The sequence below is a fragment of the Channa argus genome, chromosome 16, assembly GCF_033026475.1.
Source record: "Channa argus isolate prfri chromosome 16, Channa argus male v1.0, whole genome shotgun sequence".
Taxonomy (NCBI): Eukaryota; Metazoa; Chordata; class Actinopteri; order Anabantiformes; family Channidae; genus Channa; species Channa argus.
In genome coordinates this window covers 10,278,322-10,303,608 of record NC_090212.1, presented here as the reverse complement: position 1 = coordinate 10,303,608, position 25,287 = coordinate 10,278,322, and the positions used below count along the sequence as shown (strand labels likewise).

Below are 25,287 nucleotides of genomic sequence, written 5' to 3'. Positions count from 1 at the left end.
GACCAAGGGACTACAAGACAACAGATACAACAAGGTCAGCGCATGTTATGGAGAAAGTAGCTCTCCTCGTCACACTTTGACAAGGTCAGTGCATCATGCACAGACCAAATCTGATTGCATGAATAACTAGCTTTCTGAACAACATACTGTACTCAATTCTGGTCAATCAAGGTGCAATGACAGAGAAAATTACATAAGCGTAAAACTGCAACATCTTATCTTTGCAAATATATAATATATCCACCTCTACTGTGACTAATTCTTCTACCAGCATTGTTATACTGTATAATAAAGAGGATGGCACTGCCAACTCACTGTCAGACAGCATCAGAGACTGTTTGTGTGGGTGTGTGTATGTGCGTCTCCGTCACCTAGCTACACATTACAATGCCAGCTCACAGGTCAACACACAACAAGCTGTTTGAACTTATGACCCACATCCCGCTACTCATTAGTGCAAAAGCCAGATATGCATAAATCACACTCACGATTCAATAGTGGTAACACAAAGGAAATGATAAACATTACAATTCGTATTAGTAAGGTTAATTATCAGCCCTGCATTTTCTACATTTTGTAACCTATAAGAGTAAGACTTGCTCCCTTGCATGCATGGCTTTTCTTGGCTCTAATGCTTTGTGAAACAACAGCAAACAAATCTTCAATCTTCTCTCTTCTGTAGGTTATTTAAGTCACTTTCACACGCTAAATGGCATTGGTTTGACTGAGTTATCTCAGCTTAGTGGCATGTTGTTAGACTTGTGTACCCAGCCACCCTCATAAATTGTACACTACGTATGCAGGATGGACCTTCAGAACTACATCTTTTAAAGGTTTCAGTCTTGGTGCAAAATTCCCTACAAATGCAATTTGTTTGGGGCATGGAGATGTCAATAGCTATGACTCTCCTGAAGCATGACCAGGCACTGTGTGTGAGGCTTACATCTTGCATAGCCTCTGATAATTTAAGGACTTTTTTCCATGCCACCTTGTTTTAATTATTGAGAATAAGTGGCAGCATTTGGTCAGGTTTATTGGTCTCCTTCAAAGAGCTAGCCTGCTTTGGACGGACCAATCTGTGGGGACCGGAGAGCTGTAAATCCAAAACTACTACTACTAATAATGCCCTGGGCAGATGCTGGCAGGCAGAGGAGGGAGAGAGGGGGGCTCATACAGCTTACTTTCCTCTCCTTTGAACATTGTCGATGTCCAGACTAATGGAAAGATACTAGGTCAAATAAACTAACAAACTAAAAAAGAAATGAAATCTGGCAAATTAATGCAATTATCTTTAAGGGTTTTGGACTTGTGGTTGCAGAATTTGGGTTTATTTTAAGGATTTTTTATAGTTTTTAAAAGATTATACAGGTGAAAAGAGACCTTAACAACAAACGTGGTGATTCAATTGGACAAGAGAATCCACTTTGATCATTTTTGACACTGGAAGATACTGTAACAACATGATAATGGACATAAAGTCATGACAGTAAAAAAGGAAAAGATATCAAATGGGCTGAGAATTGGAGTAGATTGGATTGCTTTTCCATGAAACCTCTCCCAGAGAGGAGTGTTTCAGCAAAAGGTCAGTGCTGGATATTGGTGAGGGAACAAGACAAAGAGGGACAACTTCTGACTGTTTTGCAAACTCATTTCTATTCTTATACAACTCCCAGGCCCCTGCTAATGATGAGAGCCCTGAGGCAAAGTGGGCTGGAATTCATGGATCAGACAGTGCTCAGCAGCCAGCAGACATCCGCAGCAGCCTTGGCCGACTGTTTCCACTCAGACAGAAACTTCCTATAAGCACAGAGGTATAGTCTGAGACGGCATCCTACTGAGTGATTTGTCAAAAGGCTTTAACCAGCCAAATCACTACAGTACATGCTCTAAATGGGTTTAAAAAGCCTACAGTTCCCTAGATTTCATCAAAATCATTTATAGTAGTATCTGATTTGGTTCATCCGTGTAGTGAACTCTGTCTAGAATAGTCATGGCAGACTGTCAAAGAGCACCAAAAAACACTGAACTAGAAAGTAAAAATTATATTTAAAATTTCATTTGAAGCCCACTGACCAGCTGGTATTAACACTTTGCCAAATTACCTCTTATGTTTTTTCATCAAAACAGAATTAACAGGAAGGAGGCAAGATGTTACTGCACAGCAGGTTTCAATTCTAGCTGGACACAGCTATCTGGAGTATATTACTAAACAGGAGACTTCATGTAACACACTGAGAAGAAGTCCCCTCTGAAGCATGGAGTAATTAATCACTCTGGGCCTATAATCTCATATCAAATTCCAAGTTTTAGCTAGTTTGCGCATTTTCTCTTACTGACTTAACTTATCAGCGTGCACCAACAAGGAGCATGTGCCAGATTTCACCTTATTAAAAAAACAAACATTTAAACTGCAAAGATGGTCATGCCAGAGATAAAAGAAACAAGAAATTAATTTTGCTAGCTTTTGTTCTTAAAATGATATGTTTTTTGAAACATATTTTAATGTGTATACAGCAGTGGTAGAAGCAGACAAACTCAATACTAAAAACTAATAAAAGGGCAAGTATTTGCTTAAAAATAACAAACTATAGACAAAGCCATATTCATCTATGAAATTTTCATCTTTGTACTTGTTGTCATGTGATCCTGTAATAATGGCTCCACATACAAACTACGGTAACTAGCTGTAGTTTCTTTGTGGTGGTGAGGAAACAAAACATGTCATAAATTTAATAGATCATTGGCTTTTTATATGCCCCTTCAGGGGGTGCCACAGCGAAATGTGTTCTGCATGTTGATCGGTTTGAGTTTTTAAGCTGTATTCCCTTCCTGTCGCAACCTTCCCATTTTTTTTATCTGGGCACCAAGGTCACCCTTGATGGCTGGGCGTTGCCACACCTGGTGGTGTGAGATTTCTACCTGTGGCCTTCTGCATCCCAACCCAATGCTCTACTACTGACCCACCAGGCCCCCATATGTCATAAATCCAATACCTGGGAGAAAACATTAAACACTGAATCACCATTAAGAAGAAACATTTTATTCACAAGTACTGTAAAAAGTGAAACACAAGCTGCCATATCATACATTTATACAGAGGGTTTGAAAATCCTATACAAAAAAAAAGATATTAAAAAATATGGGTTTTGATATGAAATATGACCTTACATATAATAATTTCTTGGAAAAAGGTCTTGGTTTGGTAATAGTAATTTGATTTATGAGTCTTCCCCCACAATTTCGAAAACTGAAGTAAAAAATTCAAATGGTAAAAATGGAGTAAAAATCATTCTTAAAAGTGGTTTAAAAATCTCATGCAGCATCTTCAGAGAGGGCCTGAGAGTGTACTTCTTTGTAAAAGAAAGAAAACAAAGTCATGTTTGTCATAGATCTAGAAATCAAACCCACCAAAATACAACAAAGCTAGTTTGTTTTCTTAATCATTTTCATTTTTGTTCTGTCTATATCAGCTGTTTAATTCACAACAAGCACATTCTGCCAGCTACAAGAGCTGATATGATTGGTTTTCCTAAACAGCGTCACAAACATTTCCTCTTATTCACTCGCTTTAGAAGGAACAAACAATTCTTCAGCCTTGGTTTGATATACTGGATCTATTTTGTTAATTTGCCTATTTAAAAAAGAGTAGGGGACATAAGAGGCCAAACTGTGGTTTTGCCCTTGAGAAAGTGTTGAGGTTCTTACAGTAGTTGCAGTAAGTGTATTGGAATGCATAGAGCCAAAGCTTAATAGCACCAAAAAGTCCTGTATATGAGGCCAGTGGATATGTCCTAACTCATCAGTGCCTCTTTGTTTTACAGTGTGCACATAGCCCCTAGCCCAAGCCTATTTGGGAAGAAATTAGGCTCACTGATGAGCACTGCTATCAGTGCAACCATTCATCATGCTTTCCTAATAGACTAGTGTAGGGAAGGTTAACTCTTGCAGGGTTGCATGACCACACACTGAGGCACCAGAGAGAATGGCTGAATCAAGAATAATCATTCACTATCCATCACAGTAGCCTTCTGATTGATATATTTTGGCTTAATTTCTCATTTTCAGTAAGTTCAACATGAGCAAGCACAGCTTGAATAAGCCTTCGGTCCCCTAACATAACGGATGCTTTACTTTAGTGCATCCACTGAGACCCATTCTGATAAAGGCAACTGGAGGAAAAAAAGTCACTCAACCATGCAAGCTTTCACAAGCCAGCTGGCAGGCTTTGAGTGACAACAGCAAATGCAGTCCTTGATGAGATAACATAGTCTAGTTTGGAAAATCTAGAAAACTACAGAACCAGAGTAAACATAAGGCGCAAGAGGTTGAATGAACATGGATGAAATGCTGACTGAGGTTTGAAACACGAGAAAAGGCAAAGTCTGAGAGCGCAATAACATTAGCTTATTGCTTTTTCTTTTTTTCCCTCTTTATTTTGTCCCTTAAAAAGATATTTGTACACACCACATAATCATATAAATACAATATACAATGCAATATAAAATATTTTTCTTAAAAGCAATATGTTCAGGTTTTGTCTAGGTATGCTCACGATACCTGCAACATATGAAAAATAATGACTCAAAACAAAACATTAAAAAAGGCACTTCCAGGTGTTGTTCATTGACTCTTGAGTAGGTGATGGCCACTGCTTTGCCATACAAGCATTTGTGCTCGCATTTCATTTCTTTGCCATTAAAACCATGTCCCGGATAATGAGGCACTGTAGCTAGTTGGTTAATTTATCTTAATGCAAAGATCCACTCCCAGCTCATCTCTGTCACTTGTTGTTCTTCATTCCAGTAGTATGTATAAACTGGCTGCTACATTTCATCATCTTTCTTCACACTTCCTCTTTTCTCCACCTTCACTTTCGTTTGTCTTCAGACTTCAACTTCACGCAGTCCCTCCTGAGTGCCAGGTGTTGGCATGCTGATGTCAAAGCAGGTCACCATCATGACACGGGACTTGCAGAGGTTGACACAGAATTCCAGCTCCTCTGTGGCCTGTGCCAAGGCCTCCAGATATTCTGAAGACTCCTTGTCCAAATTCTGGTCCACCTCAACTGTTGAATAGGAGATAAATAATGTCCTTTTTTATCATTTGTTACCAACTTCCTTTTAAAAATTCAACAATTAAGAACTCTTACTTACACTCTCCTATCCACTTGCTGGGATCCATCATCAAACGGGCTTTGGTGTTTTCCAGCTCCTCCAACAACACTTCATGCTTTGCTCTCAGTTCTTTCACTTGCTGTTGCCTTCTCTCCAGCATCTTCAGCTTACTATTAAAATATAGCAGGCCCTGTGAGAAAAAGAAAGGTTATTATGTACAGTCACAATTTTGTTGCTTCAATGGCACAATTTACTAAAGTAGCGAAAGGTCAACTGAAAATAAAAACTCAACAAAGATGAATGAATCCCACAAAAGTTGGAAAATAGCAGTAAAGTTCATTCATTCGTAAACACGACTAGGAGGCTAATGTATCACTTATATGTTACGTTTCATAGCCCAGCCCTTATCAAAGAAAAGCCCTAGTCAATATGAAAAACTTGCTTACCTTATCAACATCTTGGAATGGTTGCTAAAGACAGGATGGGGGTAAAGCACAAATATATAAATTAGCATGCTTAACAAGACAGAGTATTGCAATACAGCAACAAATGCAGGATTACAGCATATAGTATAAGTACACTACAGTTTGGAAACACTATGTGAGGTTAAACTATTATGTACAAGATTTCAACAGTAAATTCACAATAGCAAGAGAAAGTCATGGTTATTATTATTTTACATTCTTATCCCCCACACATCACTATCACTATCTTCAGCATTAAGCCAGCATAGTCACCAAGTCAAGTCCAGGCCAATTAACCTTCATAAGTACGTGCCTCTTATACTATTGATATTACTGAAGAGTTCTGCCAAAATAGCAAGTTCAGGGAATCTGGATGGAAAAAGTTTAACCTCGGGATTTGCCTCTGAGCTGAATGAAGTCTTAAACATGTTATTCTTTGCCTTGTTCTTTAAAAAGAAACTGGAAAGATGTGAGCAATGACATTCTCACAGTATAAGTCAATGTGATACATCTTGAGCATCTATGGCATTGATGTCACACATGCAAAATGTTCTTGAGGCTTAGCAAGTAGGATTGACAAGTCCTTGACCCAGACATTACATTATCTAAAACAAGTTCAGCAAGATGAGCTGTCGTGTAGAACAAGTTAGGAGTGACCGTTTTCTAACCTCTGTGGCGTCTTCCTGACGTCGCTTCTGGAGTCGTTCCACATCATCGATCTCATACACCTTGATCTCAAAGGGCTCCTTCAGAGGTCCAGACATAGGAGGCAAGTCCACCCACTGACCTGCAGAGCCCACCTTCTTCCCCAGGGAAGAGGTGTCTGGCAGGGGTGCTGGGATCAGCCTTCTTCTCTGAAAGCCTGTAAAGCCATGCATACAGTCAGACAGGCACTGGCTATGTTGGTGAATAGTAGCATTTGATGGGACCTATGAGTAAATATGTATGAGCTTTACTCTGAGATGCAAAGACATGCAAGGCTTTACAAAGGCCAACTGAGTTGTGGTGATTGCATATTTATAAGGATATCATAGGTTACAATTCTCTCAATTCACAGCCTGAATAAATTCTAAAGGTTGGTTTAATGCACACAAATTCAAATGGCTACACAGCCTAGATAAGGCTACAAAACCCTGCTGCTCATGCTCAGTTTATCTCATGTGATCATATCACAATTTGATGTAGTCTTGTATGAAATATACATTATAATTTTTCTGTATAGTTACGATTATTATATGTTGCTGATTACAGAGGGAAGAAAATCCAATAAAATATTATTCATGAAAGTAATATATATATAGGAATTCATAAAGCTAGAGTGCTATTTCAAATTGTGTACTTCGACAGGCAAAGAGTGTCTGATAGATCTCACATATTCTGCTATTCACTGAATGACACATTTATAATATTATGAATTTTACTTTTACCTGCATTCCTGTGTGTAAACCCCCCAAACCAAAATGGCTTTCTCACCATTTGCTCTTTTCTTGGGATACTTGGAGCTCCTCGTCCTGCCTGAAGACGACATCCCACTCTCGCTCATGGAATCAAGTGCAGAGGAAGCACTGCCTGTGGTTTCACTGTCACGGATCATGCTTTCATATCCGCTGCTGCCACCACTGTGGTAGAACAGAGCTGTGCGGCCCATAGCTGGAGGCAGTTCTCCACTCAACACGCTGCTGTTGTCACTGCCATGCCCACTGCTGTAACGTTGAGGCCGCCTGGGTGCTGTAATTTTGCTGTAAGGGGAGGGCAGCATGGCTATGGGGGATTTGTCATCACTTACGTTCGCCCCACTGTCATTCCCACTGTCAGAATCTCCTGTAACTCTCATGTGTTTGCCTGATATGTTGCCTGATGCCAGTTCACTCACACGGGTGTTGGCAGCCCTCATGGCCTGCTTTGTGCCCATGATAGTTCCTCTCCCAGGTTTACTGCTGACAGCAGTGGTTGTCCGAGGCACTGATGTCCGTCCGGACGGAGGGAGGTTGGCGTTGGCATTTCTGGTTATGGGAGTGGCTAAAGATTTGGTGGAGGAGCTCAGGCCTTTAGAATTGTTGGCTGACAGTGAACGTGCCTTACTACCACTGATTGCTCCTACTGCTCTGGGATTTACAGAAGCCTTTACCTGACCAGATTTGCAAAAATTTCCTCCACTAGGTGATGATGGGCAAGTAGCTATAGGAGAGCTGGATGAATTAGGAATACCAAATCTCGGAATGGACTTGCTGGATTTGCTACTGCTGCCTCCCAAGCTTGCCCCACTGTTCTCCCGAGTAAGCACAGCTCTGGAACCCGATAAGGAAAGGCTTTCACACCTTTCCAGTGACATCTGACTGCTATAATGCTGTCCAGTCTCTCCTTTAGACCCTTTGGCCTTCAAGCTGGAGGTAACTTTGGCTGTATTGAGGCTGGAGGTTTTGAAGCTAGTAGAGTCAACTCTACGCCGCACCTCAAGCTCATCCTCTGATACAGCTGCCCTTCCTCCAGAGGCCCTCCCTGCCTCCCCATATGGTGACTTTAAGGCACTTTGGGGCAGCAGGGTCTTAGTCTTATGGTCAAGACTGGACTTTCTTACTGGAGGAGGAGGAGGAGGAGAGGTACAACCAGGTTTAGGGAGATTAGTTGTTTTCTGTGAGTTAGCCTTGTTATTTTTCCCCAGAGAGGAGAATTTAAGGTTTGTGGTAGATGCAGTAATGTCCTGGGCTCCCTTGTAGTCTGGGGAGGAACGAATGACGGGGACTGTTCCCAGTGTGGTGGCACCTCGTCTCAGCTGAGGCATTTTGCTGGGTGGATTCTTACTGGCTGACTTTTCACAGCCATCAACCACCCTCTGGGATGAGGTAGACCCCGGCACCTTGAGTTGATGAGGTACACTGTTGCTGTTGTTGGATGTTTTGCTGGAAGGGATGCCACTGTGGGAATTTTTGAGAAATCTGCTTATGCTGCTAGATTCAGCAAACTGAGGTTCTGAGTGGTTGTCAATGCGCTGCCAAGGTTCTTCCTGCTTTGCCTCTTGCCTTTGTGGCTCTCTACTGCTACTGCTGCTACTGCTACTGCTATGAGAGATGGATGAGGTAGGTTTAATCTTCCTGGGAAGACTGGAGTGGACTATGTTGGGGCCCTGTGGAAGTTGAGATGAGCTAAGCGAGTGAGCTTGTGTTATTTTAGATGTGAATCTGAGAGAGCCTTTGGCTGATTCTGGAGATGGGGGGCACTTTGTCAAAGACAGTTTGCTAGAAGTGGCACTATCACTGTCTAGTTCAGAAAAACTAAATCCACTGTCATTTAAGGAGTTCTTGGCATCTCTAGGAGATGGTAGACAATGGAACATATCTATGGAATCAAAATAAAAGGTGGCCTCTGGTCCTGTGTGTTTGCCCGGTGGAAGGAAGACATCCGTAGAATGAGCCCCTTCACTCTCCAAGGTGCAGACACTAACCTCACTCAGCCAAGAGCTAATAGATGAACCCCTGCTATCTATACACTCCATTTCTCCCTCCTGGAGGGCTGTGACCACTGCAATGTTCACTTCTGATCCTCCCACGGCTGAAGTGTAGGCATCAAACTCATCATTTATGCTGCTGATAATGCTGACAGGTCTGGAACCAGACGCCAGGGCCTGCAAGGAGCAGTCACTGTTGAAGCTGATAATGCTGGATGGCCGGCCCTTATCTACAATACCGCCTATTGACAGCTCCTCCACCACAGTGAACACCAGTTCATCCTCTCCATTTAGCTCCACAGGTTGCTGCAAGGTGACAGTGGCTCTGAGAATGTCCCGATCCAGACAGCTTTCTCTTAAGGTAGAGCGTACCTGGCACACCTCCACTGGGGCTCTGAGCAAAGGGGAAGTACATGGATCCCTCCTTTTCACAGCTTGGTGACTCATTCCCACAGGTGGCATTCTAGTGCTAGATCTTCCTTCGTTCTGTACATTTTCTTTCTGCTGTGGAGGAGGTGGAGCAGGCTTTGGCAGGGCTCTCTTGTTGAAGTAGACCTTCTCCCTCACTACAGGCTCAGAGTTTGTCAATGCACTGGCTATCAGTTTGTTTGGACTAACCTGGCTTTCTGAAACCAAGGCCTTCTCACCATCAGCGCTGGTTCTGCATACATTTTGAACATTATTTGATGGTGCATTTTCTGTAGTAATGCATTGCTTCTTGGCATTGTCCAATTTAAATTTAGTGTTGGGACTCCAGGATGATTGTGTGGCAACAGATTTAGGAGATTGTTTGGGTGAGATGCCCTCGTGGCTGTAAGAACTATTTGCTACAGTCTTTGGTGAAACAGAGCCTTGGCTCTCCTTAGATTTGTCAGTCTTGGGGCTAGCCTGACTTCTCTTTCCCTCTCCAACAAAGGCAGTGGGTTCTTCACTGCCATCTATACACTCCAACCTTTCCTGCAGTTCAGCAAATGTGTTGCATTTGAAAAACTGGTCTCTGTCTGGAGGGCCCTCCTTTGCAGACTTCTTTTTATTTAAGGAGGGGATGATTGGAACAAAAGCAGGTGGGCCTTCATTGTCACTAAGCTCCCTGTCAGAAATTGCAGTTCCACCAGGGCCCACATAAATGACAGTATCACAGGACTGCTCACTACTAGAAGAGTAGTCTGGGTCACTGAGCAGTAAGGGAAGGTCTGGGTCCAGGGCTACTGTGCGAGGGTGGAAGGGCCTGATATGGGGTGGTCGGCGGATCCTCCCTTCCTCACAAGAACTTTCTCCTCCAGATGAACTAGATGCATACTGCAAAGAAGAGTTAATGACAAAGTGGAGTTATTCTTGCGGCTTGTAAAAATCATCTTGTTAAGTGATGACAGTAATGTAAATCTATCTTTCTGAAATATTAATGTAACTGTCATTTTACAAAACAATTTGAAGCCCTATAATTTATTGAAGATTTGTTGCTACATCATATTGAAATTATAGAAAAATAATAATTCCTGAAATGATCAGTCGATTTTTATCTAAAGGTTAAAAGTGCATATCAATAGCGAAATATATGTCAGTAATATGAATAGTTGTATTCGGATGGCATTATAATCATGCTTGGGACCAACGCCAAATAAATACATGCTGTCATGCCACCTAATTAGCTGAAGCATACGTTTCCAAGGGAATGTAGACTTCTTCATTGATTATATCTCTGAATTATTGTGCAAATAATTATTCATTTGCAAAGGCATTTATGCATTTGTTTGCTTAATAGCTCCAATATTATAGGACAAAAAAACATTTAAGGACTTAAGGTCATCGCATGGAATATGAATGTAATCACAGTTGCACATTAGCAATATAACTGCTATAATACCAGCACAATAATGTTAAATAACAATGTGTTTTGTCATTAACAAACAATGAGCAACATTAAACAATGCTCAGATATTACAAGAACTGTAATTATAAGTAATTGCTAGAGTGCTAAATGTTTAATGAAACTGTCAATTTTTTAAATAATTTACTTGTTAATCAGTTTATTGCCCCATATGTCTAACGATATTATTAATTATAATCAGTTTTTCAATGTACCTTAGATTTCTTCTTCCTCATGCGGTGGATCCGGGATGCCAACTGGATAGTGGTGAGTGAGTCAGCATAATTGGCGGGGGAATCGGAAATGTGGGCGATCATGGTGGTTCTGCAGTTGATGTTGCCAAGGGACTCCCTCAACAACATTGTCAGTTTACTGTCCCTACAGGATGAATTTACATCAATATAAATATACAAAATGACAGCAACGTCAAGACTGGCATAATCCCAGGGGGAACCATTATCCCTGAGTTGGAAAATAATCCCAAATAAAGATTCATTAATGTTTTTATACTTGAGTAACCACAAATTATAGGAGACTAGGTAAACAAACTAAATATTCACAGCAAACTTGTAAGACTGATGACACATGCAGCGACTTGCCCGAAACAATTCTTATAGATACAACTTCACAGACACTGAGACACAGGAAAAGAAACTGCAACTGAAAGTGGTTTTCTTACCTGTAAGGTACATGTTTTGCTCCGTTTGCTAAAGCCATGATGACATTTCCCAAAGCATTCAGAGAAAGACACAAGCCTCCCCCTCCGTCTCTGCTTTTACTCAGGACCTTTTCACAGCTCCCCAGGTCAATGAGGTGCAGCCTGCTGCGTCCGCCTGACACTGTGCCAACAATGGAAGAAGAACCAGGTGAGCACTGTGCAGACACTCCCTCTCTGAAGTCAGCTCCTAACACGCTGTGCCATGATGACAGGAGTGGCACAACTCAGCCCAGATTCGACTGTCAGAGCTGATTTATTTATGAGTAAGTTTCCCACAGTGAAATTATTCAAATTGCAGCCAGACTAGTAAACTTCCACCAGATGTGTAACTGGTAAGAAGGAGGCTGCATCCAATAGACACATAAAAAAATAAAAGAATTCAGAAAGACAGATATATTCCCCTTCGGATGATTTAAAATGCAGGGCGAATTGGCTGTTGTTGTAAAAATCACAGGCTACACAGTGATATGTGGGCGGCTGCCTTGGATGCTACAGCAGCAACAACATATAAAACTCTCCTCAGTAAAGCTTCAAATATTAATTCGCTCATAATCAAAGCATAATACATTTTTACATGTGCAAATAAATGTGTCTTGTAGACGTTGAGACCAATTTATCCAGTGACATTGAAAATAGGGTACTTGTCTATTGTTCAATTTATACTTTTAGTGCAATTTTCAGTCATCACCGTTCAATGTGAAAGACAGGTCACTTTGCATAGCTATAATTAAAAGAGCAAACATAATGATATGTATTAAGCTTTTGAGAATTCCTAGAAATCATGTTTTAGCATTGGAAGGAAACGCTTTTAGACCTACTTAAATCCTCCTACTCCTCCTACTTAAATAGTTACATACTTCTATACATAAAACTGCATAAAACTACAAAACTACATAAAAAAGATACTGCCTACATGTTTTTAAGTGAAATGAGCATAAGACCAAGATTATGCAATTATTTACAAGTTTTAGCAATATGCATAATGTCAATTCTGTTTCATAAAGTTTTTGGAAGCAACTGCGTGGCATGATCCTCATCAGCTGAGTGTAGAAAAGTGTAGAAATGTATTTGCACTCTGCACAAATGCTGAGTGGTGGTAAGTGAGTAAACCTACAATATTTGTGCTCCAGGAACAGCAATCAATATTTGATTTATGTATTATGGTCAAAACTGTTGGTTCTGACAGACGCAAATCAATGCTAAAAAATTCTGCGACTCCATTCTGCACAAGATCTGTCACAAAAAATGATTTTGTTGTTGTGCAAAGGTGCTCAATGTCACAAAGTGTCAATTCTCCTCACAAATAATCTGCAAATGTTTTGCCATTTAAGTGCCACCTCCTGAATTCAACAAATCAGTTAGGACACCTCTGGATCAAGGAAGGACCAAATCACTAAGACGTTTTGTCCAGGATGATTTCCTACTCTGAAATTGTCACACACAGATGCTTCACTGTATAACTTTATACATATATGTAGAGTTCTTGCTACAGAATGATACATGTAGTAATGTAATATTACTAACTTCCACCCTTGCCACTCTTCTCCATGCGATACTGGTAAATGTGCAATGTGAACAGCATGTGGGAGTTGCGCCGCTCTTCCTCATCTGCACTGGGCTTGCTGGTGCTGCGTGCGGCAATGGCTGCATCCAGGAAGAAGGCAGCTTTCTCAGCTGTTGGAGCACGGAGCTCACTCTGATTCTGAAGCTGTAGGAGGGAGGAAGGGACAGAAAACAGGGTTAGGGCGAGCACACAGGGCATGAGAAAGAGGGTAGCTGTGTAAAGGATACTGGGGAGGAGAGGAAATAGAAAGAGAGAGGATCCAGTTAATTGGACACCAGCACACATTTCTTGCCCATTAGATTGGGTCTCGGGGGCAATTAAAACAGCAGATATGCACACATAGGGAGGAGGATTAGGAGAGGTAATGGTGGAGCAGGAGGCCAGGGCACTTCCCTCAACATGAATGTGATGATGATGGTGGTAAGAAAAAGAGAAAGAGGAGGAGAAGGTAGAAGAGAGAGAGGGGGTATGGGGGCATCATGAAGGGAGACCATGTGTGGCTGCTGAGAGGGAGAGTAAGAAGGAACTTCACAGAAATGCACAGCCTTTGAAGTCAAAATCCATACAGGCCCCCCCACAAAACAACATCTGACAGCAACACCTGTGAGTGCTTTCGAACCTCCAGTCTTTCACCATCCCCCAATAATATTTCCATTGTGCTGGAAAGTGCTACTGCTAAAACACGGGTAATAGATGCTGATGGATGCTGACAGTTCAGTCAATACAAAGGTAAGAAGAAAGCATCAATTCCACAGTTGGATTTGAAGGAAATATAAAGAAAGAATTTCACTGGCAGGTAGGATAGCAAAAGATGGACTAGAATATCCTCTGAGATTCAAACACACATACTCATACATGTACTCACAGAAAAAGTCAAACATCTCTGGGAGAGGATAAAGTACATCATAGACCGAAAAGATCAATACCCAGACAGGCTAATACTTTATAAACTCTAGAGAGAATGAACAGAACAACAAATACAGAAAGACTAGAGAGGTAGAATCTCTTCTCACCTGAGTGCCACAGATGGGATCCTCTCTCAGGTGAATGCCCGGTGACTGGCCTTCCTGCAAGCTGCCCGTTGACACCTCAGACAGCAAATCCTTCAGCTCCTCATCTTTTCCAAAGATTTCCACAGCAGACACACGAACAGAGAAACGTGTGCCTGTCTTCTCCTTGCGCTCGTTGATGAGCTTGAAAAGCCAGGAAATGGCACAGGGCACAATGCCTAAGCTCTGAGTGGAGCTGTCTTTGCCAATCATGGTGTATGTTTTGCCTGGGGATGTGTAAAAGAGAGAGAGGGGGGGGGGGTGGAAATGGAATTATTGCCCTATGACGGGAAGCCAGTTTAAATCACTCACTATATGTCCAAACTAAAATGACTTCTTTCATCAAGCTGTGTGGAAAAGGAAGAAAGTTGACAAAGGAAGAGGCAATGTCATTGGGTATTTTCTGGGTATTTATTGTGTTTAACAACAGCTGATGAAAAAAACGTAATACTGGCTGACGTAAAGGGGGTGAGAGGTAATATCCAGTGCATGCCAAATAAAAGACAAATGCTAATCCAAGGACCAATTCTAGAAGTAGTCCTTCTGTAGAGAATTAGAGATTGTGGAAACAGCACAAGGAAAGCAGCCCCTAAGAACACTGGCCAGGCCAATTACTCTGATTTTAATTACAGACTGAGCCCTGAAGCCTTGGTGCAGCACTTTACCCCTCAATCCCACACCAGACTCACTACCCATTTTCTTTCCTCCAATCTCCCATTGCTTGACTCACCCCAGTGCACCACTAAGCCAAGGGTGGACATGAAGTGTAGCTAACAAAGTGAAATTAGTTTTCCTCTGGCTAACAAAGGCTCCTGTCCAATCTCTTGCCAGTGGAGAAGCTTACCGAGCTTGACTTGGCCGAAGCAGAAGATGCAGCCGTCTGCACCGTTCACCACAGACTGGATGACCTCAGCTACTGTCCCTGAGCACAGCTCAGCCTACACACAAAACAGACACACACACACACACACACACACATCCCCCTCAAAGTCAATTCATAATCGAATAAATGCTGTCAAACAGGCATGTTGAGAACAATGAATGCAATACAGTTGTATATCCTATAAAATAAACATTTAAACAAAATAATCATTTGGCATTGGTTACAACATATCACAATAATGGTTTCAGTATTTTTCATCACTCCTGACTGTGTGTTAATGTGTTTCTGTGTGCTATAACGTGTGGTGGATTTTTGCAATCTGTTTCTCCACGTGTCCTTTGGGGCCAGGTATCGGCAGCGGAGGCCCCATCCCATACATCACACAGCAAACAAGGCCTCCAACAGCAGAACAGCTTGCTTGCTCTCACTGTTAGCCACCAGCAGTGCTGTCCCAGTGGCACAATCTAGCAGCTTGGCCTCAGTTCTTCAGCAGCAACATTTTAGGCTTCAGCTACCAGCGGCTTAAGAAAATACCTGCTTGAAATGTTTTGCTAAGAAAAAAAATCTTAGCGTCTCACCACTATGGAAACAGCATCCTACAAGGTGATGACAATCTCCTCTCCTTGGACCTACTTGTAGTTTGCTGTGCTATGGGTAAATACATAAAATGCCCAAAGTAACACTTGAAAATGAAAATGTTGTAGTGACTGACATAGATCTGATTTTTCCATCAGGAATGCATTTGTTTTAAGCTTTGGAGAGAATGTGTCACCATGTAGTAAACATGTATCTGACCTTTGTCTTTGATCTCAGTGGGTACGTCTGCTGTTTGCTATAGAGAGCTAAGGTTAGATATAGCTGTTCTATGAAAGGAGAGGTTAGATATAACTGTAGTGGATTCAAATCATTCCCTAGGGGGCTTAAAAGTCCCAGCTGTTAGGACCACACTAGTAAGAATGCCCCCTGACCCAAGACAGGCATTTTTCTCAAAGCCCCTGGACACACCCTGCCAGCATAAAGACCGAGCTTTGTCCTTGAGAGGCTGAACTCCCACACAACACCTTGTAATAAACACACACACACACACACAAGCACTAGCTCTTACTTGTGAGGCATCCTGGGTAAAAACAGCATCAAAGGCAAATATCTTAGGGACGGCCACAGTTGCGGATCTCCTGTGTCCTGAACTGGAGTGTGGGCTGGATGCAGGATCGTACAGTGTCAGCTGCTTTTTCCTACTGTCCACTTTCAAGAAGGACTGAGACTCTGAGGAGTCTGCACCGTCCAGAGACGGACAGATACGCATCATCACTTTCACCTAAACCACACAGTGAGACAGATAGGAAGGAAAAAAAAACATTAGAGAAAGGGATAGGCTAAAAGCTGAAAAATGGACAGATGGACTCAGCAGGGAGATGTACAAATGCATTTTACAGGTTCAGCAAAGAGTATGAAAAGAAATACAGACTAAGCTCCAGATATTTAACTTACAGTTCGCAAACACCGGAGAGAGAAGAAATGTATGGTAGGCACCCTGAATATATATAAACTGAGAGCACACTTCAGAAATGTACATTAACATCACGTTCACTGTGTCATGATTGATGGACACAAAAGGTTGCCGTGGAAACTCGGTCTCACACAAACTCAATGGGTCAACACGTTGCCTAATGGTGTCAGTAAAAGGCAGCAAGGTGCATACTGAAATTCATAGCAGAAAATGGTGAAAATTAATGTGTGTGAAGCACCACGCTGTGGGATTTTCCCTCTAGCGGGTTGTTTTTCTGGCCTAGGAGAATCTCACTAGAATGGGGGTGCAGGAGCATATGCCCCCCCCCCCCCCCCCCCTTTTTTTTTTTTTTTAATCCCACATACTCACTTTTCCTTCTTCTACTCTCCTTTCCCTATATTGCTTGGAAACTGGCAGCTTCACAATACAAAGCTGGAAACTTACCTTAGTGCATTCTGGAGTTTGACATATATCAAGCGAGCTCTGAATTTTAACACATTCCACAGGTCGCGGTGCAGTTCATCATGCCTACGATTATAGTGTTTATCTTAAGGTGCTCATTCAGTATCGCTCTGACAGGCCTATTCATGTCTAACATTACTGCAGTGGTTTTAGGAGTGAACTTACTTTGTTACTTGTGCATAATGACACAACAGAAGCAATGTTACCATTTCCTGCCTCTACCCTGCTGTGCAGATGCACTGTGTGGTTTGTACAGGTGTGGTCCTGTTTGTGCATATCAGGCTCCACGAGAGCCTAGTTTACAGTAAACTTCTTTTGAAATTCTGACAACTCTATATTGCTTTACAGTCTCATGGTCAGAAATACACCTCCACTATTTCTCCGAAAGGCACTGTGGATATCTAAATGTGACTGACAGGAGACATAAACTCCTGGGATATGTATAGCGGCGTTTGGAGTCCCTGTCAGCTCCCTGAGTGTTTAGTGTTACGCCTAGCATTACATCAACTGAACAGTTTCTATATCCTACTGCATATGTGAAAGGGAACTCAATCCTGAGCCATTTCAAAGTCTCTTGAAAATGTTCCAGTGATGCCTCTCAGGCACTGAAATAAAAACCTTATAATATAGCTAACTCCCCTCCTTTTTTTGACAGGGTGCTGTTTTGTTTAGCCCAGGACTCTCCACTGTCCTCACCCCTACACAAAAGCTCCATTCCTCCCCTGACTACTATATAAATATTGCAACACATCCAGGCTCCAGCTCTCTGAAACAATGCCACTGGAAATCCCTTTCTTTCAGTGAGTGAATTCATCTTGGATTCGCAAGTGTAAACTCTTTGTACTCCACAGGGGGCAGTTATTGTGACTGACATGTGCATATGTTGAGTAAATTACATTTGCTATGACATTTAAACTCAGCTTCCACATATGACTGCTGAGTCTCTATCTACCAGACAGAGGCCAAGTACAGGCAAGCTATGTCTTAGTTTTATTTGTGTTGGCGGAGATCAGATACTGGAGGCCACAGAGGATTGGCTACATTATTTTAACACTTCAGACTCAGTGCTAATGGCCCCTGTTTCTCTGTCCCTTGATCCCTCACAAAATCCATTAGTGTGCTTTGGCATTCTTCCATTCACTCAACTGTTTGTGCCTGAAAGAAACAGGTCTAGGTCAAAAGGGGAAAAGTGGAAGTGACCCACATACAGTTGAGGGAAAAAAAAACATTGATCCAATTCTTACAGTAGGTTGGATTAATATGAACCAGATGCACGGAAGGTCAAAAGTGAGCAGGCTACTGAAAATGTTCCTGCCACTATGATTCCACAACTAAGACACAGATGAATACATTGAAAAAGAGACAGCACACCCGTGTGTTTGCTTTACAATAAGAAAACCTGAAAATCTAGTCTGATAGGCACAGAACAATATCATAAATCTTAATTTCCAGCCCCTGTCATTGCACAGATGCACAACATACCTCAGGTGCGGTCTTGAGGAGGCTTGCTAATAACACAGGGGTTTTATTTTTATTTTTTATGAAGTCACATTTTCAATGGGAGATTTACAATATGTGGCGATATCTCAACTGTCTGGATACCTGGCAACAGAAACGAGCACTTCCTATCCAGGTGGGATCTAATCTTGTTAGGGGACTTCTTCTGCTTTATAAATACAGGACGCCAGCTCAGACAAACAATACCCAATAAACCACAAAGGAAGAGGAATGTGTTTAAACGGCTTTGTTTAATGACTGTCCTATTGCTGCCAACCTGACTTTCATCCTCGCACACGGTACCTAAAATGGAATTAGAAAGCCTGCTGTTAGTGTGACCGCAGATTAGTTTTCACTGTCTAGTTCTATGTTTAGAGAGAAAAATTCTGGTCCCACAAACAGAGAGAATTCGTGACATTCCAGTAGGCTTATCTGACTGCATCTGCGTGGACTGGACGAGATAGCACACTGCCACTGTGCCAGTTTGTTGCCACTCTCCATTCTCCCCTTGTGTGTATCTGTTGTGCTTTATCTGTACTGCAGAAGCTGTCAAATACTGGATTCATATTTGAATCCTTTGTGTATATGCTGCTACGTGTCTGTTCTCACCTTTCCTATTCCTGGGTTCTCTTTCACTTTGGACACGGCCCGGAGCAGACATGGTGGGGCGGCGGGTGGCGAGACCTGCAGGATGCCGCTGAAGTTGGTGGGGTAGATGGAGGGCTCCTGCGGGTGGAGCAGTGAGGGCTGGTGCTTCTTCCTCTTGGTGGACAGGTTCAGCTTTTGAGCTGCCCTAAAAGTTAAAAACACAAGATGCCCAGAAGTTGAAGACCAACGTAGAAATCCACCATTATGTAAACCGTGAAGTTTATACATAAATAACTTTCTTGTCAGGTTTCCTTCCAGCAAGTTATCTGAACAAAGCTTATTGATTTTAAAGATATACCTTCACAATTTTACGTGTGCTGCAAAGCTCATTTAAGTTTGCCAAAGTGAACAAATTCATGCTACTGCTCAGACCCTTTGCTTTTCTTTCAGCTCTCTACTCACACTTCCCAACCATACATAATGCTTTAGCCCTCTGCAGCATCTCCATTTTTTTAAGTAGAACTCCACAAATCCATAAGACAAATCATACAAGCCATGGATCTTTTATATAAGCTGTCATAGCAGGAAGGCACAGTAAATACATGCATTTATCTTGATCAAAGACGGACATGACAGGCAGAGACAGCTGAAACACCAAAGCTAAGCAATTATGACATGATGAGTATGTTCACCCAGTCTTTTAAGTCAAAGCTGTGTCAAAGGGTGTGGACTGTGTGTTGAGAGTTTTAATCATTTACATTAGATAAGCTGGTCAGTTGTGGCCTATACATTAGGAGACAGGTGGGTGAACCAAACTCGCTTCTGTGATATCTAAACAAAAAAAACAAATGGCTGCCTGAGCAGTTCTGCTATACTGGCACCTAACAGAGCCCTCTACTGTAACTGAATCTAAGTTTGACAGTCTCTTAATTAAAATCCACTGTCACCCTGTCTGCTTTTCTCCCAGGGACAGCGCCAAAGAGACGCAGACTGGTCACAGGGCCAGCTGAGACAGGCACATGCTCTCCTTTCTGTCTAAACTCCTGCAACTCAAACACCAGTACTAATATCTCTGGCCTGCCTGCAGGGAATCTGGCCAGACTTTGAGTGGTTCCAGGTACGGCATCGTCCTAGATCAGCTAACACTGTACCTCAGCTGGAAATTCAAGGTCAGGGAGGAAAGTGATACCCCATGGAAATTCAAATGCACTCAACTGGTTTTCACTCAAGTAGTTGGATTTCAGAGAAATCGGCGGGAAGACAAAGAGGCACTTGTCAACATGAATGAAAGAGTGGTACAGAGAATGAAAAAAAATTGGAGTGAGAGATTAAAAGATGAAAAATCTACAGAGTAATAGGTTTTAAACTAAAGCAAAAGAAGCAGAGCATTGAATTTAGTGTTAGTGAAGGACAGAGTACGAGTGCAAAGCAGCATGTGTGTCCAGGGCATCATTAGTTTCCTAAGAGGCCAGCCTGAGCTTATTAGTCCTACTCTGGGCTCCTCTGGACAAGAGTGGGTGGGCTGCTGCCAAAAACACAACCCCTTTTTCTCCCCTCTCCCTGTGTCCTAGAGTGACAACCCCCCACCTACCCCCACCCTCACTCCACTGCATGCCCCCTGCAGCGACAGCCCAAGAGCACAATCATGGAACACACTGCCGGATGATGGAATAATTATTGCATGCAAGAAGGGTACAGGAGAAGGCTCTCCCCAGGGAGCTGCCTATGTGTGATAGCATGCAAGACGGATCGTGTGACTGAAAAAATGAGATGGAAGAGATGAATGCTAGAAGGAGGGAAAGAAAGGGGAAACTACACAAGAGTACACGTGGCCGTGTGTGACTGTATGTGTGTGTTTGCAGGCTTGTGAATGTGTATGCGCATTTATAAGAGGTATCCGCAGCACGTTCATTCACGATAAATGTATCCTGTTTTTGCTGTCCCTCTCTCGCACCTTATTCTGTCTCTTTACTCGCCCAACAAAGAGATAAATCAAGCGCCATGAGGCACCACATAGGAAAAAAAAATGGTAAGGGCACTGTTGTGCTTTACATTTGCAGGGAGTAACCGCAACCCAAAGCTGAGCTTGTAACCTTGAGATTTGATTAACAATGACCATATGTGCACATGTTCTTGTACGGAGCGTGAGAAAAAAGGCTAATATTGCTGGAAGTTTTTTTTTTTTTTTCACCGCAACCACATGGACACAGGGAAATTAATTGCTTGTCACTTTCTCTCCCTACCTCTCCCTCCTCCTCTCTTGCTGTCTCTGCTTTGCCCAACTATATGATCAGTCATTGCAAAATAGGAGGTAAGAAGAGGCTAAGATTTCTTCACCCACAACAGCTTGTCCACCTGTTCACTCCACCAAGATAATGATGCTGTTTCCCTACATAACGTGGTGTAAATTTCAAAAGACAAACTGCATCTATACCGTGTTCTTGCATGCACTGTAGAGTGTTACACAAACTTAAGAAAAGCATAGGTTGGTTTAAATATGCACCATAATACAAATATTGCGATGGAGTACTTACAGCTCTTTCCAATCCATTATCTAGTTTATGGTCATAGTCAAAAAACAGATAACTGACAGAGTTCAACTTTACGGTCCATGTCTGTGTTGTCACTGTTCTCCATTACTTGCACATTTGATACGCTGACACAGTTGCAGAGAAAAGAGAGGTGGGGCTCCACACTAGTTGGGCACTGAGGTTCTCTTTGCTCCGATTGCAATCATGGAGGTTCCACTTGATTTCACAAAGGTTTGTAAAAAGAAGGGGGAACAGCAGGACGAGGAGGAGGAGGAGGTGTGGGTTTCATAGCGACTAAATGGAATAAGTGCTAGGTGGGGCAGGGTTGAGGTGTACAGACAGGATGAGTAGCCTGCAGGGAAAGCAGTAGGTTCACAGTGAGGGGATGCAGGTAATCCAGAAAAACTTCTTAGAATAAAGTGGAGGAGGAGAACAGGACAAGAAAGAGCATCTCCTCTACATGACAGAAGCACCTCTAACTCTTTCCATGCCTCTTCACTAGTAAAAGTTCAGCATCAGCTCAGAGATGCTAAATCCTTGAAATAGCTTCCTGTCCAACTCAGTTTTCAGCTCCCGTTTTTCACGTTTAATTCTGGATTCATCCCACAGGCTGCATGGCTTTCTCTAGCTGAGTTAATCCACTGTGGTGTGTCTGCTGCAGGTTCTGATGCCCAGGTCCTTCTCAGAGTCTCTGCTCCTCACAGGCAGGAGCAGTGGGAGAGAATCAGCACGCCTGGCTGGGCTGGAAGATTTCCTTGGGTGGCTGAGAATAAGAATTCCTACTTCTGTTCCACCTCTCAGTCCTTCTCCTGCTTTCAGAAAAATGCTGGCAGCTGTCCTGCTGTCTCTCTCTCGCTTTCTCTCTCCCTGCTTTTCTCTCTGCCCTTCTCTAAGGCTCATTCACACACACACAAACACACACACACACTTACGTTCACACACAAACACAAACACACTCCCTCCTCTTTCCCTGCCTCCCTCCTCTCCCTCACTCTTTTTCTTTCCTCAGCCCAGCCCCTTTTCCCTCTGACTGCCAGACGAGGTGTCAGCGCTCGATTGCTGGCTGCTCGCGGCGCAATTTGCAAGTACTCTCGTTCTGTCTCTACCCACACACACACACACAAATACACTGTCTCTTACAAACCCCTGGAAACACACACACACCCTACTACACGTCACATGAATACTTAATGGATACAGGAGCCCTCTCTTCTTTTAGGGTCCCACACTTCAAACAGATTTGGTTAGTATGCCTACAGTACATGCATGCTTGAGTGTGTATGTGTGTGTGTTTAGAGGGGTGTTTGTATTGGTAGTGAGTTTACACTTGTGCACATTTGTATTTTCTTCTTTGCTGATGGATGTAATTAGCCAAATGAATGAGAGTTTATTAATCATAAGGGGTGACACACAGATAAGGGAGGATATACTTAGGAGGAGGAAGATGGATTGCCTGAATGAGCGATGGTCTCAATCAATTGGAAAGAGAGAGAGTGAAACAGAGAGAGAGAGAGAGAGAGAGAGAGAGAGAGAGAGAGAGAGAGAGAGAGAGAGAGAGAGAGAGAGAGAGAGAGAGAGAGAGAGAGAAAGGAGTGTGAGCAAGCAGTGAGAGAGGGAGAGGACAGACAATGAACAGATGACATCTTGGAAAGGCAGATTTATGCTGGCCAGTGAGAAAGACTGCAGTCAGTCAATGGTCAAGGGTAAAAGGGGGAATGAAAGCATGTGAGTGGGTGTGCGTCGGGGCGAGAGTACCCTGTATTCCCTGGGCTGCCAATTTACCAGCAAGCCCTCTCAGCCTCCAACCAGCCAGCGTTGTTTGAAAGGCTGCTGCTTTGGCTGCAGAGTGCCTACTACAACATATCGGCAGACAGAGTGGGTGTGAGACTTGCCAGATGAAAGTACATTCAGCACAGACACACAAAGCTCGCTCTGCCTGTCTCCTTCTGACACAGTGCCCCTCATATGAACTCTCCTGGATTAAATTTAGAGCCAAATAAAACAGAAAAATAAAACCTACCACTGCCCATCTATTTGGAAAGCAGCATATAGTAATGAAACACTTTGATATATCACATAACCTTTACCTTTCTCTTTGCCCCAGCACGTTACCTCGGTTTTTCTGCAGTGGGTCCAAATTATTTTGCCTGAGGTGGGCTTATTTTAAAGAGCAAGAAATGTCTCCCGAAGCTTTGCTGTGTGCCACCACTGAATCGTGATTGGTGATAGTCAGTGAATAGGAGACAACACTAATGTGGACATTGGTCTCCCTGACAATGCAACCAGTCATTAGTCCAGTGGCCATCACTGCTTCCCTCTGTGTGGTTTTAAATGGTATATATCAAAATGACGTACTAATAGTGAACAGCCACAGTTGGAACTGTCCTGATAGCCTTTCAGCTCCATCACTGCCATCTTGTGAACAGACCTTTGAGACAGATAAGGACTACAATATATATATATATATAAATGAGCCAAACCAAGACAGGTGCAAAATTAAGTACCATTTGAAATAAAAGGTCCCCTGATACCTTTTTTTCACAAAGGACATCCAGATTTTGTCCTTTACCTGTGGAGCGAGTGACAGTAAGGGAGGAGTAGAAGAGGTCAATGACTGCAGAACAGAGAGAGTTCTGTAGCACACATTCAAGCTGTGTTTGCCTGCTGCTTTCAAAGCTTCGCTTTGGTCTGATGTCAATAATCGGCCCAGCCTTCTTTTCAGGCTTTGTCAAATCAACAAGAGAAATTCCTCTGCCCCAGAGAATCATTAGCTGGCGCACCCATTCGCTTGTTTGTGCAAATTTGTCTCTGTTCTTCAAGCCGACTATACAGCTCTTTAGGTAGCAACCTTTCTGTGGCTAATTACCATGTTGACCACATTTACTATCCTTGACATTTCCTTTCTGTGATTCTCCTTTATTCTTTCCACAGACAAGATAAGGCTGTTCTGGCCATTCATGCAGGGATCAGATCGCTGGGTCTGATACCAAACTTCTTTATCCCCCCCACAGTAAGTCATTCTTGCACTGCTGCTGATTAGCAGGCCAGTGTGAGGCTGTAGTTGCATTAAGTCATGCTGTTTGTGTGCTGGAGACATTGCCCTGCTCTACATGCCACATCAGCAGATGGTCTTCATTGATTCGGGTGGGTAAGTGTTGGTCTGTCTGGTGAGATGCTATGTTTTTATGGCAAAGATAATCAATAGGAAACCTCCTCAGAGCTAAAATCAGTACACACAGTCTTATTGATGGGCTACCCGTGACACAATCAAACAGCCCTTTGCCTTACAGGTGTGGGGGAATAACATAAATCTACCAACTGAGCTTAAGTGTAGGAGAAATACAGACTTACATCAGTAAAGCAAAGCACCTGGCTAATGTTCAGCCTCCTCAGTGCAGATGGACATGTTGTCTATTTGCCAATTTGGGATTAAATTCAAACTGATTTGCATTTTCTGTGCTGGCCTCAGAGGGCATGGTCTCAGGTCACCCACAGCCTGACCAAGCCACTGCTAAGCTTCAGTGCTGATTAGGCGACCATGACATCAGCCTGTGAACACACACATGCACACACACGCACGCACACACACACACAC

At 42.7% G+C, this 25,287-nt stretch overlaps 1 protein-coding gene across 2 annotated transcripts in view; it reads right to left on the bottom strand.

Annotated features, from left to right (window-relative positions):
* Positions 1-3,018: 3,018 nt before the first annotated feature.
* Positions 3,019-25,287, bottom strand: part of kif26ab (kinesin family member 26Ab) — a 63,388-nt gene continuing 41,119 nt past the window's right edge. Inside the window, exons 1-13 of one of the 2 annotated variants that reach the window (XM_067479941.1) lie at positions 21,696-22,592; positions 19,183-19,366; positions 16,210-16,422; positions 15,066-15,159; positions 14,186-14,448; positions 13,133-13,316; positions 11,570-11,729; positions 11,106-11,268; positions 7,052-10,322; positions 6,247-6,440; positions 5,561-5,584; positions 5,154-5,304; positions 3,019-5,065 (exon numbers count right to left, since the gene is read on the bottom strand). In XM_067479941.1, the coding sequence (XP_067336042.1) occupies positions 4,884-5,065; positions 5,154-5,304; positions 5,561-5,584; positions 6,247-6,440; positions 7,052-10,322; positions 11,106-11,268; positions 11,570-11,729; positions 13,133-13,316; positions 14,186-14,448; positions 15,066-15,159; positions 16,210-16,422; positions 19,183-19,366; positions 21,696-21,712 (5,100 nt within the window). In that variant the 5' untranslated portion in view covers positions 21,713-22,592 and the 3' untranslated portion in view covers positions 3,019-4,883. Of the gene's footprint in view, positions 5,066-5,153; positions 5,305-5,560; positions 5,585-6,246; positions 6,441-7,051; positions 10,323-11,105; positions 11,269-11,569; positions 11,730-13,132; positions 13,317-14,185; positions 14,449-15,065; positions 15,160-16,209; positions 16,423-19,182; positions 19,367-21,695; positions 22,593-25,287 lie in introns of those variants that run through there. The other variant, XM_067479940.1, reaches the window with a different exon arrangement.